General features: G+C 47.2%; 1 protein-coding gene across 7 annotated transcripts in view; it reads right to left on the bottom strand.

The window, feature by feature from the left end:
* Positions 1–3,925: 3,925 nt before the first annotated feature.
* Positions 3,926–19,751, bottom strand: part of AGAP1 (ArfGAP with GTPase domain, ankyrin repeat and PH domain 1) — a 386,106-nt gene continuing 370,280 nt past the window's right edge. For all 7 annotated transcript variants that reach the window (XM_026087248.1, XM_026087283.1, XM_026087275.1 and 4 more), the window contains 2 exons: positions 5,871–6,126; positions 3,926–5,377 (listed from right to left, as the gene is read on the bottom strand). In XM_026087248.1, the coding sequence (XP_025943033.1) occupies positions 5,174–5,377; positions 5,871–6,126 (460 nt within the window). In that variant the 3' untranslated portion in view covers positions 3,926–5,173. The remainder of the gene's footprint in view (positions 5,378–5,870; positions 6,127–19,751) is intronic.

Here is a 19,751-nt window from a genome sequence, read left to right as displayed (position 1 = left end):
AAATGGAAGGAGACGCTGGGGATCTAAGACTAACAGTCAGAGATCCCACGTGCCAATGACAGTAACAATCAGAGGGGAAACAAGGACGCCTGCCAATGAAATGCTGAACGGGAAGCTCTCTCGTTTCCGGACAAGCTGCCCCAAATTTGGTCCCTGACACTTGCATTCTTTAGCATGAGTACCTCCAGCTAAAATGAACATTTGTTCCCTGCTAAGGTGCAAACGTGGCTCCCCGAGACGTTTGTGAAGGGCTCCTTCCGAACCCTCTTGTGAAACCTGTGCTTGTCTCCACTATCACTACAAACTACAAATTATTTCATTTTTCCTGATCTCCATACAAATATAAAAGATGAAGCTATCTGAAAACCCTATAATCTAATTATACTACATTACAGTGCTGGAGATCATTTCTAAGACCGTATCTGCATTCACACCTCTCTTCCTTCCCCTACGTTACTCAACTCCCTCTTGCCAGGGGAAATCTCCGAGTGCAGCTAAAGCCTGTTGCACTAACACACATAATTTAAGGAAATGGGGAAAGACAGCAAATTAAACAACACTGATGTTTACACAGTTATTATACACGATGCCCAAGTAGAAATGCTTAAAATCCTCTCAACTTCCCAACAGCTAAGCTGGCTTTCTGAGCAGCACCTAGCTCAGATTACATCAAGATTCTCCAGAAATAGCTTTTCTTCTGCCTCCTTTTAGCCACAAAATCGGAAATCTGCTAAAGGGAGCCCTCGATCAAATCTCTGCACTGGCACGACCCTGAATTTTCCCAAGGTTGGATTTTATCTCTACGCAAACAGTGACAAGAAGCAAGCCCTACTGAACTCCGGGAATATCAAGGTGCAGATGCCAGACGCAGATTTACGGATCCGACTCTTCTTTACCGTTCAACAGCAATCAGCTTAAAATAAATAGAAGAAAAGTGCTGATGTTAATAGCAAAGGCTGACTCACTTCTAGTGTTTTAGTCATTGTGCATAAAGTGCAGAGGAAGCGGGATTTACAGGTATCTGGGATCATGAAAAGGGTTAAACGGGGGGGATATGATGAAAACCACAGCCACAGACTCCATTTTCTGAGAAAACAGAAACAGATTTAGCTAACTTGTTTCTGCTGGGATTTCTTATTGACCGGATTTCAATTTGTTTTTAATTTGCTCATAACACGCTCAAAGGGCGTAAACAGTCTGGCAAGTGGGTTCCCTAAAAGCAACGAGAGGGGCTAAACGCAAGGTAAGGAGCAGGAAACGGGTTCAAAGAGTGAAAACAACGGGGGCAACTCCTGCAGATCTGAAAGCGCCAGTGCGCATTGCCCGTTTCTGCACGTGGACGGCTTCGAGAACATCCTTCGCGACGTGCGAACGCATCCCCCAAGAAGCGCGCAGAGCCTAGAGGCCTCAGGTCACAAAGCCCAGCACCGTTGGACTAGCTACAACGGAGATGTTCCTCCATCTGCGCTCTCCACTGTGGCGCAACGTGGTCCATGGTGTTTTGACCGCAACGTGGCACACCTTGTGCCCCAGCCTAAGCCTAGGAGCGAGGAAGCAAAGAAGGCTGTACCATACCAAAGGGAACGTCAGGCTTTAAATTCAGGACAGACTGGGAACAACAGATGGAAAGGTTTGGGGTTTTCCTCTCATTTTTAAACACAGTGCGTATTGAAGACACTGTATAAGATACAGAGCTCGCAACAAGCAGGGGACAGAGTTCGCACTGGCCAGAGGTCCTTTCTAGGTGGCCCATCCCACCAGCTCAAGAGATGCTAAGAAGCTTTTAAAAGCCATCTCACCAAAACCATCTGACTGCCACCACGACGTCCACCCCACAAGGACGGACCCCACGATCTGTTCACCTTCTGTGTCCCTGCACGTCTTTCCTGCTGACCACACGTGCGTGGAGCAAGGAAGCCGGCTCTAGGAAAGGATCGCCGAGAAAAGCAAAAAACCTTTCAAAGCCTACCTCCCCATTTCCCACAACGGCAGGCCACCTTGCGCACAGTCCTCCGACTCAGAGAGACGGGCCTGGAAACCTCCCCATCTTTGGAAATGGATGCCACCGTATGCACAACTGGGTATTCTCTCTGCAGACACCCCAAAACATTTGGGGAAGCCACCACGTATTCAGCAAAAGCTTCCACGTAGTCACCACCAACTCCTGCACGTCCAAGGAAAAACTATGTTTAGGCTAAAAACAACTGTGCTACTGCTTTCATTAAAACTATGAGGTTATTAGTTGGCTTGCCTGGATACATCATTCTTCCAATAAAACCACGGAATTTCCTTTCCAAAAAAAATTCTTGCTATGCTTTTCAAGATTCTCCTGCGGAAAATGCTTATCAAAGGAGGGTTTAACTCTTCTGCTCGAAATCTGCAGGACAGCCTGGTTGCCCTTGTTTCTCAAGCATCCTTCTCAGCTTTATAAGAGGAAACTGGCCCAAAGATAGCATTAAATTACGCACGGACAATATTTTAAATTAGGTAAAACCAGCTCTGAAAGGGAACGCATCTTGAGAACTGAACAGTGGCAAATCTCTCTACGATGCATTGGAAGCGCCAGAGTTGAGTTTTCAGAAACAACATGCCCTTGATGTCCCGAGGGCAACAGCAGGCAGCTAGCACCCCTGCGAGCAAGTCTCAGTTCCCGAATTCACGCTGGGTTCCCTGTTACAGGCGTAAAGCTGGTGAGCACCAAGGCGCCGTGGGCTTTACGGCTTCCTCTTCGGCTGCACGTTAGACACGTCGTCCTGCGGCCGAACAAAGTACCTAAGACCAGGGAGCTGCACGCGAACGACGGAGGAATAGTAATTATAACAGACATCCCTCCCGAATTTAAAACAACAACAAAACAGATCCCAGCATGAACAGAATCAGCTGTAGCCTTACTTTGAGCCACACCAGATGTGGCTAGCCTAGGCTGCTTAAATAAAGATCCCCCCCGACCCAATAGTCAAAGCTCTATACAATAACAAAATATAAAACGAGAACACTACAGAATAGGAAAAGCCGATCGATATTCTCTTGCTTTCACCTTGGTTTCTTTTTCTTTTTTGCTTTCTTCCCTGATTTGATGATTTTACACCAAATCTGTCATTTTCAGATTTTTTTTTTTTTTTAAGACAGCCAGAGTGCATTTTTTTCCCTTCCCATTTTGTCCACATACATTTTCTCTAGCGATTGCTATCCTCCTCCTGGTTGTCTGTCAATTGAAATACAGAGCCCCAAGGAGGAACAACACCGAAGGCTGGTGAAATACAGAAGGAGCAGGTAGATTTGCAAATTACTATGCTGGGTGCACCTCACTGACTTCACATAATTGCTCCTTTGCCATCTAATTCAGTTGAGTTTTCAACTTTCCCTGTGATATACCCTTCCCCCATCTTCACACTGCCATATGCCACTTAAAAAAATCACTTTTCTTCCTGCCAAAAGCCTTACCGCCTGCTTCCCCGCGCCAGAACCCTAGTTCGTAGACAAGAGCAGAAGCTAGGTAATACCAAAATAATCAAATCAAATCTTAAAAACTTGGAATTCAAATGAACTGTCCGGGCTACTTTCACAAGCCATTTTTCTTCCCGAAAGCAGCCAAGTTCAGAGTCAAAGCAGCCATGCCCTGCCCGCCTTGGTGACGGCTATCAATTCGGGAACTAATCAAATCTGATCTTCACACAGCTAGACTATGGCTTTTTGTCTTGGCTTGTGAAAGCGCCGTGATTTCTCAAGTAAAATATATTTACAAGGCTGAGCAACAGCCTCTTTTCCTTTCTAAAACGTCTCATACGCTTTTTTTTTTTTTTTTTTTTAATGCCAAATGTGCCATAATCTCATTCTGATATGTTCTTCAAAGGCTTGCGATGGAAATAGAGTTCACTGCTGGGAATATTGTCAATGTACAGTGACCAGTAATCCACAAATCCTAACTAGTTGCACATTATTTATTTCACATCCATTACAGTTTATAAATTAACAGAGATGTCATTTTCTGTACAAAAAAAAAAAATCACTGCATATTTATGATTTTTTTTATTCAAATAGATTTTACATACATATAATCTAAAGACACAATACAAAATCTGTATAAGTTAGGCAATGCATCACAGGAGTGACCAAAAACTCAACACATTTACCTTGGCAAAATGACAGAACATATTTCTGCTGGCTGAAAAAATATTAGCCTTTAATGCATTTCTTAATTTTACTAAATGTACTTGAAATGTTTTTCCTTAGCAGTATTCATTATTCCTTTCTGTGTTTCATAGTTACTCTTATTTATTTTTTCCATTTTGTTTTTACACCAAGGAGACTGCAGTCAAATAACACTCAGCAACTCATTTCCTCTCTTTGGACTGAAAAATTAAACAGATACTAAATTATGACAGTGAATTTAGAAAGGAGGGCTCCAAGGGCTTGAAAGAACATGTCTGAGATAATATGATGCTTCTAAGAATATTGCAATCACATCCAAGCAATCACCGAAGCGTGCCATGTAACTACCTCCTCAGCTAATATGCTTTTTTCTCCGTGATGACTAATCATGTTCTATTAAACAGCGGTAATGCTGGAAGAACTCAACTATACAAGTGTAATGAAGCCAGTATTCTCCCTGGACAGATTAGCTACAACTGATTTGACACATACCATCATAGGAGCTTCAAACCTGACAAACTCTGTGCTTGCTTCTGATTTATGCCGTCAAGCTCTTCAGAGAAGAGAATGAAATCCGAGCGCTCCGTTTGGTAGAGGTGAAACGTACTGATGTGCTTAACTGTCAGTTACGGAAAGTTGCCGGTTCGTCTTGCTTCTCCTCTCGCTTCTGCTCGCCGCTCCCTCCACCCCTTCCTGCCCCGCTCGCGGAGCCGGTGCCCAGAGCCCGCCGTCCCAGCGCTGCCGCGCCGCGTCCCGGGGAAGCCCCGCACCCTCGCTCCCGCGCCGCCGCCTCCAGCGTCGGGGAACGTCCGCTGAAACAAAGGCTTTCGCCGCAGCCCCTTTTGCTCCTTCTCATCCCCTCGCGCTCCCCAGAGGCGACGCTCCTGGACGGGACAGGGATGGACCGAAGGGAAAAGGGAAGAGGAAAGTTTGCAGACTCACAGAGCAGAGCTGTGATGGGAATGGAGGAATTATGAGGCTGCGGGTGTAATTCAGGTCAGCGAATAGGCGACTAAGTCCCTCAGATGATGGTGGGCATTCTTCCGCTGCTGTTGTTCCGGTTATTGTTCTTCCGGGACAAATTCGGAGTCGCCATAAGGACGAAGCGCTCGTCGGGGCAGCCGTACTGGAGGAGAACGTCGATGCACTCCTGGCTGGAGGCCTGCCTGGCGTAGGCCAGCGCCGTGTTGCCGTGGGCGTCGCGGGCCATCACGTCGACGCCGTACTGCGGAAAGAAGAGATGCCGTTGGAAGCTGTGGAGCCCACAGGGCCGTAAAATAGAGGGAACGGACTGGGGACACAGAGGTTTCAATTCCGCTGGGGATGGGGAGGGGAAAGCAAGGAGAGGGCAGGAGAGCAGGCTGGTAAATATGGGCATGGGTCACATCTGTACACGGTTCTGCGGGGAGATCCTCACATCTGGAACAGTTTCTCACTGTGGTCCTCTCCAATAGCTTTCCTGGCGCTGGGGAAATCTCTCCTTCCTCACTTCTACACTCGCTTTTGCTTTCTATCAAGTACCAGCAGACGGGGGAAAAAACTTCCTTCAAGGTGCTGACTCTTCAGAGCACGCAATAAGGAACATCCGGACTCGGGGCAAGAGGGAGCACTTCACGAAACCGGCAGGTCGCAGGCAGGGGACGCCCTGCCCAAAGGGCGCGCACCAGCGGAAGCCAGCCCGGCGCCTCCGGCCCCATGCCCGCGCCGCAGCTACTCACCCAAATTAAGAGCTGCACCAGGACCACGTTTCCTTTCCTGCACGCCAAGTGGAGGGCGGTGCGCCCGTCGCCGTCGCCGCAGGTCTCGTTCACCTCCTCCCGCGTGCCGTGGGCGAGCAGCAGGATGACCGTCCGCAAGTCCTCCTCGGCTGTGGCCCTCAGGAGATGTTGGCCCAGAGAGAGCTCCAGGCACTGCAGCGGGGCAAGGAAGAGCTTCTGCTCGTATTTCGCGCGTATCCAGCGCTCCTTTTCGTCCCTAGAGAAGCCAAAGGAAAGAGGGTGTTTTTAGATTAAAACCCACCAGGCTACAGCACTGCCACCCCCCGGGTGGCCTGCCTGCACCCGGGCTTGCCCTTCACCCGGGCCAGGAGACCGCTGCGAGACGCAGGCCAGGAGGCCACCGCGAGACGCAGCCTTGCTCACCGGGGTGCTTTGCTCATTTTAAAGGTTTCGTGACGTTTCCAAAGCAAAAGAAATACGGCGGGTTCTTCCGCTTGGTTTTCAAAATGCAAACCGCCCGAACAACGCTTTGAAGCCCCCACCCCGTTCCTCTTGATACATCAAATAACTATCAAAAGCTCCCCGCTGAAAAAAAAAAAATTACCGTACAATTACACGCTTTAAGAGATCTAGTCCTAGGCAAACCGCCGTTTAGAGGCGCCTCTCGCCCACCGGCTCCGGCAATCTCTTCGGCCCGTGAAAACCCGTGCGCCTCACCTAAGCAAGGCGACTCGTTCCCGGTGCCATATTTTTTTTCCTCGGGAGTACAAAAGGAGAAGCTCTGTTTACGCCTTTCAGCAGTGTTGACACTACTCCCAGTAATCTAGTGTCAGGTTAGCCCTAATCTGTTTTTAAATACTTATGTAAACAGATCCTTCCAGCAGCAAATCTGGATTAGTTTTGCATCATTTCCTGGTACACGCGGAGTGCCCTTACTGTGACCTCCCGGGCTGCTTTCATGCAGAGCTTCCCGAAGCAGGCACTTCTCTCCGCCGGCGACAATTTACCCTACAAACAGGTACGGGCATTTTGGGGGAGAAAAAGCGCAACCACAAAACGAACACAAAAAGCGCTTCATTTAAATCAAACCGTGCAGCGACGACTCCTGCAACCTAAAAGACGCAAAAAAAGCAAAAAGCAGAAAGCATTCGGGGAGCTGCAAATTAACCTTTGGCGGCGGGTTATCTGATAAAGGGGGTATCATTTCAGGTGCTCACCCTGGAGAGGTGGAAGAAAAGGACTTCTGTTACTGTTCCAATCCTGAACTCGTGTCCTTTGTGATCTTTTTTTTTTTTTTTTTTTTAGGTTAAAAAAACCCACTAGCAGTGCTTTGAGGAGGGATGGCGGCATTCGGGCTTTTTAGTTGTTCTTAACCACTGCAGCTATTGCAGGTGCGGCATCAATCCAACTCTAGCATATCTTCAAATCTAGAGTGCTCAGTAAACCCCTCGTACGTTTTTTTTTTTAAATATGCATAAAGATATTGAGGGTATAACCAATATACCCACTGCACGTTTAAAAGCGCCAGGCTGAAGAATGAAGTGATTCAACCTGCGCTGTGCTACAACACTGGCACACGGCAGGGCTTAGGGGATTTATTTCTCGCAGGCTCATACATCCTAAAGGCAAAACACGCTTCAGACATAGCTTCTGCCTGCACCACAGCTAACAAAAAAAAAAAAGATTAGACGAGTCAAGAGTCAGCAAATGAATCCCCTCTCCCCCAGACCAGCTTTTGAGCCATAGTTACTTTTGGCTCCGGTCCCAGCATCAGCCGCTGTGATAACCACGGCTTGAACAGAAGTCGCTTTCTGCTTGGAAAACAAGCCGTTTTACACAAACCTCCCAATTCTAATCACAACGCACCCTAAGTTGCAATAGGAACGCTGTGACACGTACTGAAGCGGAGACAAATGCAGAGTTTCAGGCTGCTGTTTCACAGATTCCTGGGCGCGAATGCCACTTTTGCCAGGCGCTGCACGGGAGCAGCGCAAAGGCGAGTCACTCCAGGAGATCCTGCTGCTCCTGGCAGGCTGCGAGAGAGCAGGATAGAGACCCTAATGCCCACGTCCTGCTCAGATTCATTGCCCTACTGTCTCCAAAGGCCAGGAAAAGAACAGAAAACCATTCAAAAAATAATTCTGAGAAAGGGGAGCATTACCGATGGATCAGGAGGGAGAGGAAAGGAGCAGGGTGCAAATGGTCCTTCCTTAAAGCCTTCTCCTGCAGTATAATAAAGAAACCCGTAACCGCTCTGCGTTAGCGTGGGCTGCACGCTCCAGCCAGGATTTCCTTAACTATAGGAAATTTGTTGCAGACCTGGGCAGCAAGTGAAGTTGAGGTGCTCAGGAGGCTTCCACTGACATGCCTGGCCAGCGCGGGCTCCTACAGGCAGCAGCACACTGTGCCACCGGGCTACCATCAGCTGAACGTTCAACCTTCTCAGGTGGGTTATTCTCCCACGTTCCAGTTTCGGTTTTTGCAACAACTGCCCAATAATTATTGGCCACCTAGGGCACCAAAAGACTTAATTCATTAAGGCCAAATTCTACCACTGGAGTTCCATTGACTGGGAAAGTATCCCTCAAATTCCTCTGGTGGGTTCTGGTGGGAAGGGATACACACGACAACCGTTATGGACAAAATAAGGTGTTTTAAAAGCCTCAGACATTTGGGGGCAGCATGTCACTGGCATTGGCTATCAAATGAGGTTTAGATCTTAGCCAACGGTCCAGTAGATAAATCGTTTGCATTTCCTCATAGAGAACAATACCTAATCGCAGATGTAGGAGATGCCTGCTCCCCCATGTCTCATGGACCGCTACGGATGAAATTTAGAGCGACCGCTTTTGAACAAATATCTAGAAAGCCGCCATCGCCAGGCATCCTCTCCCCATCTCTGGTGCAATTTCATCTCAAACGGGAAAGTTCTGGGGCTTTTCCTGGAAGACAGCTTGAGCTCCTGCGTACCCATTCACCTCAGAAATTGTGACACCAAGACATAAATACTATAATTGTTTCTCTGATGCCACAATTTCACTTCGGGGATCCACAGCTTGTCTTGGTTGAGGTTTCATTTCCCCAAAGGAAGGCCAGTCCAAGAGCAGAGTTGTCAGCAGTAGATCACTTAACCTCATTCCAATCCCCCGGAGGACCACTGCTCACATCCCCTGTTAGCTAATGAGCTAAAAAATGAATTATTGGAGCGGTCAGCAATAAGCAGGAAGAGGAGGCACAGTGCTTCATTTCAGCCAGCACTGACATACCTTTAAATAAATCAGCTGAATAAGAGTACGAGGAAATGAGAGAAAGAGCAACTAATCAGGAGAAAGACACTGAACCAATCCCTAAAAATAAAAGAAATGTACAGTTAAGCATCTGCTAGTAAATATTTCTCTCTTGTTTTCGTCCCTTACCTGTAATCCTGATAACTTCCACTCTAAACAACCCCTTCAATACTGGAGGCTTTCAGCTCTAGTTGTCTTAACATGAACACCGTAAGCCAAAACAAGCTTGTTTTGCTCACTTACTGAACTTTTAAAACCCAGCGGAATCCTTTTTTTGGGGACCAGATCAAAGCCAGCGTGCTGGAGAGGCAACACCAGGTGCTCAGAGGGTCCCTGTGATACCTAACGCTGGGAAATGCGTGGGCCGCCTCTCCCGCGTTTGCATTAAACCGACTTATCCTTTCTGCAGCGATCACGCTAGCTCCAATTTTTCTAAATGCATATACATGCGCAAATTGACAGATCATAAAATACTGAATACATTTAAAGAAAGATGAAGTACACTTAGTAAGATCAGGCTTTGAGTCTTTGATCGCTGGAGCTACCCATCGAAACCCAGACACCGCTGATACAAACTTAAAGCCTCCCTGTTTACACAAGGGCCAAACCCAACTGAATAAGAATGCAAAATACTCCACAGCAGCAGGAAGGGAACGATCCCCTAAGCCTTGGCCAAAAAATACCATCAAGCTCTTTGCCCTGGCGGGAGACCCCGTCACGAGTCAACTCCAAGCCACGGCGGTGTGAATAATGAAAACTCTGCCGTGGCAGCAATACTGTACGGAGGTAAGGGGTTATTAGAAACAGATGAAAATTTCAGATCTCAGTTTATTTTGATCTAATTAGGTGCTTGCTCCTCACGATAATGTCCAATTATTTAAATTACTCTGCCAGCCACATCACATCATTATCATCTGGAAACATAAATACCAGGCACTGTAAGGGGGGGAGGGCTAACTAGGTAGCACGAGAGGATATAAAAAGCCGATTTGCTTGGAGCACAGTTTTGTTTCGGGAACTACACCGCACTCTCTGCTTGCATGGCTAGCTGGAGATGCCGCTTTAGGAGCCCAGGTCCCTTCCCCTGCATCGTGGGGCTCTCCCACCCGTTCCTCTGTCCTGCTCCTCTCTGCTACCTCCAGCGTCATCTGTCCCTCGCGCATACTTGGCGGAGAGGCACGGAAGACAAACAAGAAAAGAACGCCCACGGTGGCAATAAAAGCCACGTTCGTATGGTGAGTTAGTATTTATTGCGTAGTCGACAGCACGCGAGTGGAAAGCCTTGAGAACTTGTCAGCCAAATTCGACAGCTCCAGCGTAAAGCTTGTTCTTATCAAAGTGGTCATGAGGATGACAAGAGTTGTGTCACCCGCTTGTTACTTGAAATTACTCATTGCGTTCAGCTTCTTAGCAAGAAGTTTTGCAAGGCTGCATTAGAAATGTAATAGGAAGCAGGTATTTACTATGGCAGAGCACTATTTTCCCACCATTTCCCCACCGTCAAAAATACTGAGCAAGTTGGATGCAAGCGTTTGGAAGCAAATTCTTATCCTCCACACTTCCAACAGTACTAAAATGCTCTTACCAAATTTTCTCTCATCTGTTGCTAATGAAAAAAACCCACCTTTAGCTGAGGAAGCCTCCAAATGTTCTCCTTATCGTTAACATCATTGAATGAAACTTTGGGGGGGGTGCAGGTGCCGTGCTTGTGTTGCCATGTGTGGTTGCACACCAAAGTCCAACCATTTACTGTTTAACGTAGTAGCAACCTGGCCGGCTCCGCAAGAGAACTGCCAGATTTTCTCTCTTGTTGCTCTTGTTGGACAGTTGACAAAGTTAATGCGTCTGTTCCAAGAAAATGAAGTAAATCTGACCCCCATAACCCCCAACCTCGCTTTCAATGCATCTCCTGTAGAGTCCCAGAAGTGTCATTAGCTTGGCAAGGTCTGATAAACCGCATCACGTTGGGGAGGATCCGCCATGCGATTGTGTGATGGGTAAAAGAGACAGAAGAGAAACATCTGGGCGGGGGGGGAAAGGACTGAAAAGGTGGGGAAGGTTCGCGATAGTTTTAATTGCAACCGGGAGAGGGAAGGGGGGGAGAAGACGGGAAGGCAAGAAGAAAGGGCTAGCAGCAAGGAATTTCCAAAGTGTCTTCCTGCCTCAAGCAAAGCAGGAACTGGGAGGAGAGGCATGGAAGAGGAGCCGGGAACAATATGCTGAGAAAACAGAGGGGCTTCCTCTCTCCGCAGGAGAAGACCCCACTCTATTGCAAAGCAAGTGCTTAGCAGTTGACTGCTTCCTAGCATGCATGCCTTCTCTCCTAGGCTGCGTTGCTAAGGGGGAAGGCGCCCAGGCCCACGAGGGAGATAGAGGTCCCTGGCAAACAAGAGGGCTCCAGACAGCAAACAAAGACCGATGGGTATTTATTCCTTAATTACCGAAAGCTTTTGAGAAACAGGACACTGTAAATCCCGCGTGCCGAGGAAAGGAGGCAAAGGACCGAGATTTATGCGCGCCAGGGCAAAGAGGAAATAAATATCGCTGTGGCTCCTGATCAATATTATGAGTGTTTTGCCAACCTACAGGGTGTTTTATGAGCTGTAAGGACAGAGAGGGATCATTAATAATTAAATAAAGTCAACCTATTAAGCTTATTACTTCTTACAAGTTAAACACCCCAGACGGACGAAGAGGAGCCTGTAGGAAAGCCGCAGACAAGCCGACACGGACCTATCAGGGCTTCAGCGCGAACAAGCATAGAGCAATACTCCAGACCACGGGTCTCCAGGCCCAGCAGCTCAGGGAGCTCAGCTTGCAAATGATTTAATTAGTATCTTCATGGGGAAGTTATCTCAACTCTACCAGAGTTCGAACCGCTGTCAACCCTGCGGTTTTACCCGCCAGAAGAGAGAGGCATAAATACGCGCAAGTCAGCGCTGTAAAAACACTCCAAATTCAGGGTTGGTCTCTTGACATCAGACCTACGCTGAGCAAAACGAACCAACCGCCTCCCACCATGGCGGCTTCACATCAGAAGCAAGCCGAAAGCCCCTCGCGCCTTCAGGAAGGTATTTTGCAACGCCCATGGACAAACGCGTTCTTCTACCATTAGCTCTACCACCATGCTTGACGTGTCAGCTTTCCTTTCGTTGTGTGTCTGTTGTGCATTTAACAAATAAAAGTCCTCCTGTATGTGACCACCAGAGATTTCTCGTCTGCGCAAAGTTGAATTTGCTTCTCTAATATCGAATGGCACTTACTAGTATTTAAGAGTCACCACGCTGACTGAGCGAAGCTCCTGCCTCCTTGCTTTGCTCTCTCTCCTGATAGTCCCCCCCCCCAGGCAGGGCTCCAAAATAGCTGTTATTTCTGCACTTCCAGGCTCGCTTTTCAGGGAACCCGCGGAGCAAGCGCCATCTCTGCCCTCAGGTGTTAGACACCTGCAGGATTTATTACCGCACAACATTAATTACCAGCCTAGCCGGGACATCAAGGTTTACTGACTTAAGGCTTCTTAGATAAATATCCTGCAATTGTGGGCTCTGATAGATCACATAAAACCGCAGTAAACTTCTGTTTTCATTGCAGAACACTCAATCTAATAATTTTTAAGGCACACTTGAAAAAATATATCACATCTGAGGATATTACTCCGTATAAAGATAAGCAAAAGCTACGTGACGTACAACTGTAGGGAATACTGCAGATGCTAAGAAAAGGCTTATTAAATTGAGAATAAAGCTTTTAAGCGTAACAACTATAAGCCCTACAAGCTAGTAAAGTCTCCTCACTACAAATCCGACCTTTCTTGTTCTCAGTAACTATGTGAAATGAGAACAACCCCTGGAGACTTAAGAAAAAAGCTGGAGGAATGCTGCAAATTGTGCTTTTCCCCCAAAGCCAAAAGCCCCCAAAATCTTTAGACAACACTGCCAACACCATTCAAAAGGAAAAAAATTAGCAACAGTGAACTCTTAAGGCTTTTCAGTACTTAGCTTGGTGAAAACAGGTAAAATCAAGCGCTGTGAACAGTGGAGGACCATGGGTTTCTGCTAAGATGGACAAGGACAGACCTTAGGAGCGTCTGGAATACAACAGCAATGGGTGGCCACTACCACTACCAACTGTTTGATGACCAGCTGAAAAACTTTTGTGCTCACGGTCCAACGCTTTTTACATTAGGTATTGATGTACAAGCATGCAAACATCTATGCGCACTGTAAACCAAAACATATCAATGACTACCAGAAAAAAAAGGCGAATAAGCAAGTTATCACTATGTGGGTCTAGATACCTTTCATGGGTAGTGGGAGTCCACCGCTGCTGTTCAGAAACGCGAGGAGGGCTCACATCACCACCAGACAGGAGACCACCTAAACAGACTGCTCCCATCTCCAGGGTGGTCAACCTTAACGCTGAGGCATACTAAAAATATTAACTCAATGCAAACAAACAAAAAGCCAAAAGCTGCTCTAGAACAGCATGAAAATACTACAAACACTGAGTATGTTTGCTTCTTGCCCAATTGCAGTAATGGGATATATATCTGCAGAGAATACTAATTGCAAGAATATACCCAGTGCATTTCATTATTCATGTGTAACCTTACTTAACCTGATGCCTTAAGTGTATAAATCAAACTGCATTGTGCCGGTATACCTAAACACAGGCTGAAAATTTCAATTTTCAATTCTATATACAGTCCCTGAGGTCAGAAGATTCCGTTCATCTGCAGTTTGCTGACACTTTCTCCTATAGGAAGGATATATTCAATGCAGTATTATTTCAAACATAATTCAAGAAATCATAACAAACTTTTTTTCTTTTTCTTTTTTTTTTAAAGGAAACAGTAGCAAAGTTCCATTTTGAACTCAATTTTCGTCCAGAACATGGAAGCGGCTTTTGAACTGTATCCAGAATAAACTATTAGAAAACCAAGTAGTCTGCTATCCCGGTTATTTCTATCTAAAAATGCGGCTATTTTCGTCTAAAATCAGGTTGCTGCTTTCACGTTCCCATCTACAGGGAGCCCTCGCGCAGGGTTCGGGGGTGTGTGTGTGTGTGGGGGAAGCGCCGTACAAATATTTCAATGCATAAATCTCAATAATCGGTGCCAGGCGAGAGGCAGAGCGAGGGAGGCGAGCGCGGTTCCCGCAGCCCCGGCGTAATGTGGCATGTGACGGGGAGGCCCGGCAGCGCGGTGCTCCGCAGCGCCTCTTCCCGCCGCGCGGCCATCACAGCGCATTAGGGATACCATAACAGTCGCTGATGTGATCTGCTTTGGAACGTATCACATCATAAACAGATGAAGGAAGAGAAATGGAGCTTCTCCGCTGCTCCTAAGGCTGTAGAGGGGGGAAGCAGCACAACGATGAGTGCACCGATGCTTTATAAATAATGAGGGGGGGGAAAGAAAAAAAAAAAAAAAAGCCTCCGAGGGCTATCCAAAGTGCTACCAAACTTGCGGCGTAGACCTTAAGGAGGTCTCAAACGAGAGCTCGCTTGGCACCCGACGGCGGCTACACCGACCTGAAACGCAAACGCACGTTCTGGGCTGCACAAGTCAAATGCGGGCTTTGCTTGAGGGTCAGGGACTGCAAGAAGATAGTCGAGTTGCGACGCTTTACAGAGAGGCTGAAAATTTTTTCTAGCCAATTTTGATCCTTTGGTAGCAATAACTTCTGAGCAATGCTATAGCTTGGTTTGCAAGAAAAAGAAATGAAAACCCTTTCAGGGGGCTTTGATATTACCTTCATTCCGGCAGAAGCAATAAGAGGATACTCTTTGGAGGATTTGGGGAAAAAAAACATTACACTTTCAATTTATGCAAAACATAAAAGAGAAAACACAAGTAATAAACTTTGTACTTGAGCACAGACTATGAAGAAAAACAATTCAGAGCAGCAAGCAAATAAAAACAAATGCTTTCTTTTGGGCAAGTCAGTGCAAAAGGAAGGCGTGTTTGGAGCTGAAGTCTTAGATGGATGGGAAGCAACCACGCTACCTCGGCGTGCAACATTTCCAAGACCCATGTTCTCCTTGCTTGGCAGCAGATGCTGCAGGGACCTGCTTAGCATCTACCTCCCCACTGGTGACTTCAAGCACCCTCTCGCTGCTTCCTTTCGTGACCGGCTCCCAAAATCGGGGGCTTTTTGGATGTATCACGTACCCTCTTTCTCCTTGACACGTCTTCCCTCTGCTTTGCCAACGCACCTTTACCTGCTCTAAGTCACCTTCAGTCTTCACATCTCCAACTGTTTTGGTCCCCTCTGCACTAGCGTTGATTCTAATGGTTCTACAGGGATCGTGCTAACAGACCCTTTCATTGCATTTTTTTTAATTATTATTTTTATTCAGTGACAATGACACCCGCCTTGGCAAGTCAGAGCGCCTGAGGCACTCTCCCCTTTCAGAAGGGATGGGAATTCCCTCTGCCTCAGGCTCCTGGGGAACTTTTAGCAGACTGCAAGCGTTCGGTGCCTTTCTAAAACCATCTCCGACTAATGTAAAAACGCTATTGGTAAGTTATCGCTGCTTTCTCCCATCTCTAAGAAAGCGAAGGAGCTCAACAATTAACCCGAGTAACAACGAGAAGCCAAAAAAACCTTGAGAAATCATCCCCACTGAAAACGCACAAAAATCTTGGCGAATTTGACAGTCTCTGAGAATCGCCTCTGTACCCATTAAATGAAACCTCAATGTTGTTTTTTTTTTCCCAATGAGGTTTTTTTTTTTAGGGAATGCAACGCCACTCCTCATTCGCAATGCAGTGGAGTATTAGGGCACGACTCAGGCAGAATATTGCTAAAACAGACAGGTGGAGAAAAGGTGAGCTGCAAGAAAAGGCGTGTGTGGGGGGAAAAAACATCTTTTACCAAGTTAGAAAACCACCTTTGGGCAAAAATGCTAGAAGGGATAAGTAACGCTGCGGTGCCCAAAAAGGAGAGACTTCAAGGGACTCGGTTTTCAAATGGTCCTCGAGCATCTCTGAGGCATTTCCAGTCGGACCCTTGCATCTGTTAATCACCCGCAAACCTTCCGGCTTTCACGATTTGCGAGCCATACGTTTGGTGCTTCGCAATGGGAAACCCCCCATAAAACCCATCAGCAAGGAAAATAAGCACGGGAGACGCCTGCCAAAAAAAAATGACAGCAAGTTCCACTTCGAGAGCACCTCTGGAGGGAGACGCGGAGGAATTTAAGAGATGGGTGCCAAGACGAAAGCTTCTCTGCCCTTTGCCAAAGCGCTCTCGGTGCAAACGTTCCCCCCTCTCTCGCGGCTACTCGCCTGCGATCCCTCTTCAGGACACATTTGGAAATTATTAAAAAAAAAAAAAAAAAGATGCAATATCCCTAATCTGTTCCCAATTAGAAGAAACATGTGAATATTATTTTCTAATTTGTGACTCAAGTGCACATCTTAGAAGCACAGTAATTGAAATAATTACCTCGGCTCCTGAATATTCCTATTATGCTCCTGGAAAAGAAGGTGGGTATGTCCTCCTCTGCCTGCCGTGCCCCAGGGCTGAACGTATCAACAAGCACATCAAAGCCCTGAACACGAACTGCCCCCAAATCGCAATTTCTACCGAGTGCCCTCACTGGCTTGCGGCAGCTGCAGCCCAAGGGCTGCCAAACCGATTCGTTAGCTCCTAACGGCCTTTGTGCAACTTAGCTTTGCGGCAGGGAGGAGGAACAAGTGAAGGCGGCGGGGGACGTTTAAGAGTAAACACGCAGCCTTCTGCTCTGGTGGAGAAGCCCATGCAGAAGCGACTAGTTTTCCGAGGGCTGCTGACGGCTCTAACCCAGAATTTATAACAGCAGCGACGGGGGTTTCTTTTCTAAAACCCAGACGCAGTGCGACTTGAGTGACTAACTCCTGAAAATTGGTCATTTCCTGGTGGTTAGCAGGAGAAGGCCCGCCAATGAGAACGCAGAAGCTGCTAATAAATTTATAGTGCGTTATATGCCAATTAGACCCCGGCAGCCATTCAAGAGGCAGGGCCACCAATCAGGTTATCATTCCAGAAATGTACTCTTTAGAGCTGATCTCATCACAAATCAATCCTGCATTTAAAGTGCAATTCTCATTAGCATTACCCAGGAAGGCGCTTGCGAAACAACGCGAGCGGGTATTTTTCTTCTCCCCTCCAAGTGCCCTTCCCCAACGCCCCGCGCACAGCGCTACTCGTATGCGCTCGTGTCTGAACTTCAAACGGTAAATAATCATTTTGAATCCCACGCTAATTCTGCGCAGAGCCAGATTTATTACATACGTCATACTCAGGAGTCTCACCGCCGTTCGCAAGCCAGCCGTGAATCTCTCGGTGAAATTACATCCTTGTATTTGACCATGCACCATGCAATATTCTATCAATATAGTGACTCGGAGCAGATCCCTCGGCTAGAGCGCTCTTCCTCCCCGAGACACCCAGTCTGAGGCACCATCTGCCTTGAGGCACCCAGTGCTGCTCGTCTGGGCAGCACGCTTAGAAAGAAGAAAAATACAGAAGAAAAAGAGAGCCAGAAGTTTGCATGGTTTAACGTGTTCAGCATGCATACAGATCTACTTTAAACTTCTGGGTTGAAGCTACATCTTGGTGCTTACGGTCTATGAAAATAATGTTATTTTTTGGATGCTTTGCAAAGCAAGCTTCCTTTTCTGCCGAGTAAGGCTAGATACAGACTTTAGTTTCAGCTTTGAGACCAAAGGCAGTAGAAAGATAGATGCCTCCTGGTCAGGAACACAAGGCAACCTGAATTAGCAGTAATACATTTTTCTCTCAGCATCTTCTTTTTCTCGCAAAGCTAGGTTCAGATCTTAAAGCGCCTCACAGAAACCTGGCACAACCCTACGGGGGTGCCTTTGCGCATTTCAATTCAAAATTACTTCTCATTTGTGCCAGCAGTTGATCAAATTTGTTCTGATTGAGCTAAATGCTTTGTGATTTGCTCTAGTCAGCTGCCACAGCAAGGGCACCAGCCGTACACAAAACCCTCTACAGCCTCATTGTAGGAGTTGCAGCTTTGAGGATGAGCTGGATACTCTTGTGGGGGCTCACGAAAAAGGCCAGGGGGTGTCCCGGGTTCCTGCCAAGGAGAACAAGCCAATGCAACCTCCTCCTGCTGACTTCTGCCGTTGCTTCATCGTTGTCCTCCTCTTCCCGCATGGGGAAGTGCAAGAGCACCGAGACCTGGTGGGCCATGGAACGGGCTCATCTCAGCACCGTGCTGCACCCATCTACAGACTTCTGTCTCCACCACTAAGGAGAAGCACCTCTCCAACAATTCCCACCTGGAAGTACCTCCTTTCCCTGATCCGCTTGCGTGTGCGACCAGCTAAGCTCATTTGGAGTCACGGCAGGACCCAACTTTACAAAGCAAAGCCATCCCTGCCCCTGCTCGCTTTAAATTTTGCAGAAGCCCTTCCCAAAACATCAGCCCAGCGGTGCAGGATGCTCAGCCTTGGGCCGTCACCTGCATCTTATTTCTACTTAACCTCTTAAATAACACTGGAATTCCCTCCGTCCCCCTGATGGGCACCGTAATGAGAACCAGCTGTCAATCACCGCTCCATTAGCCTGGACATCCTTGCCCTTCCTGAAGCAATTTATTGGATTCCCGGCAGCAAACGGGCCTTCTTCCTTTTGAGCACTGGGGTTCGGGGAGCTATTCAGAGGGAGCAGGTCTCCCTCCCGGTCCTGCTGAGCTGCCATTGTTCCCGCCGCCGACTCATGAAAACCGTTTCCTGAGTTTCCCCACCTCTTCTGTCCCGGCAAGGCCGGGTGTTTGCCAAAAACTTCTTTCCTCCCACCCCCCCCCCCGACTGCTCAGTTCACCGGCGCTATACAAAACCCACCAGCTGTTTCCAGCTACGGGTTGGGGCGGGGGCGGGGAAGCGCGTCTTGCTGTTAACCCCTTCCCAACAAAGTCGGCTCCGGAAGGGATGGTGGCGCGGGGAGGCGTTGGGCTTCAGGCGGCGAATCGAAGAGCGGCACCGGTGTGGTCGCAGCCGCTCGTGTCCCCAGGACGGACACGCGGGACCCCGAGGCAGCTCCTTTTCCCGCACTCTTACTAAAGGAAAGAAACATCTCCTCCATTCATTCGTTATGAAACTAGACCTGATCTTGTTTTTCCCTTCCTTTCTCTTGCTTACACTCAAGTTGCAGCTCAAAGAAAATCTTAATAAGGGATAAAATCCACTTTAGTTGAAACATTATCTTTAAAGGAGTATTTTCATTTCCCTGAGTGTGCGCAGTCCTTATGAGGTTCATTTGCAATGCGTATTTCTGTTTTGATGAGATAATAAAATGTATTTTATTTAAAAATATTTCAATTTTCCCCCAAAGGAATTTAAATGGTCAGTTAATCTTTCTGCTTCAGAACAACGCACTGAGTAAATAAAAGAGGGCTCCAGATTATATAAAGCAAATTTTTTTTTTTCATTCTAACACCGGTCTTGAAGAATAAAACACGCTGCTCCGCTGTATCTGAGCATTTGCAGTATGCCCTTTTAGCATAAATCAGTTTAACTTTTAGCCTGGGGAAAAAAAAAAATTTTATATATTTATATATATATATATATATATAT

This window comes from Apteryx rowi, unplaced genomic scaffold (genome assembly GCF_003343035.1).
Source record: "Apteryx rowi isolate R43461 unplaced genomic scaffold, aptRow1 scaffold_12, whole genome shotgun sequence".
In the NCBI taxonomy this organism is placed as follows: domain Eukaryota; kingdom Metazoa; phylum Chordata; class Aves; order Apterygiformes; family Apterygidae; genus Apteryx; species Apteryx rowi.
This window is presented reverse-complemented; position numbering and strand designations above follow the sequence as displayed.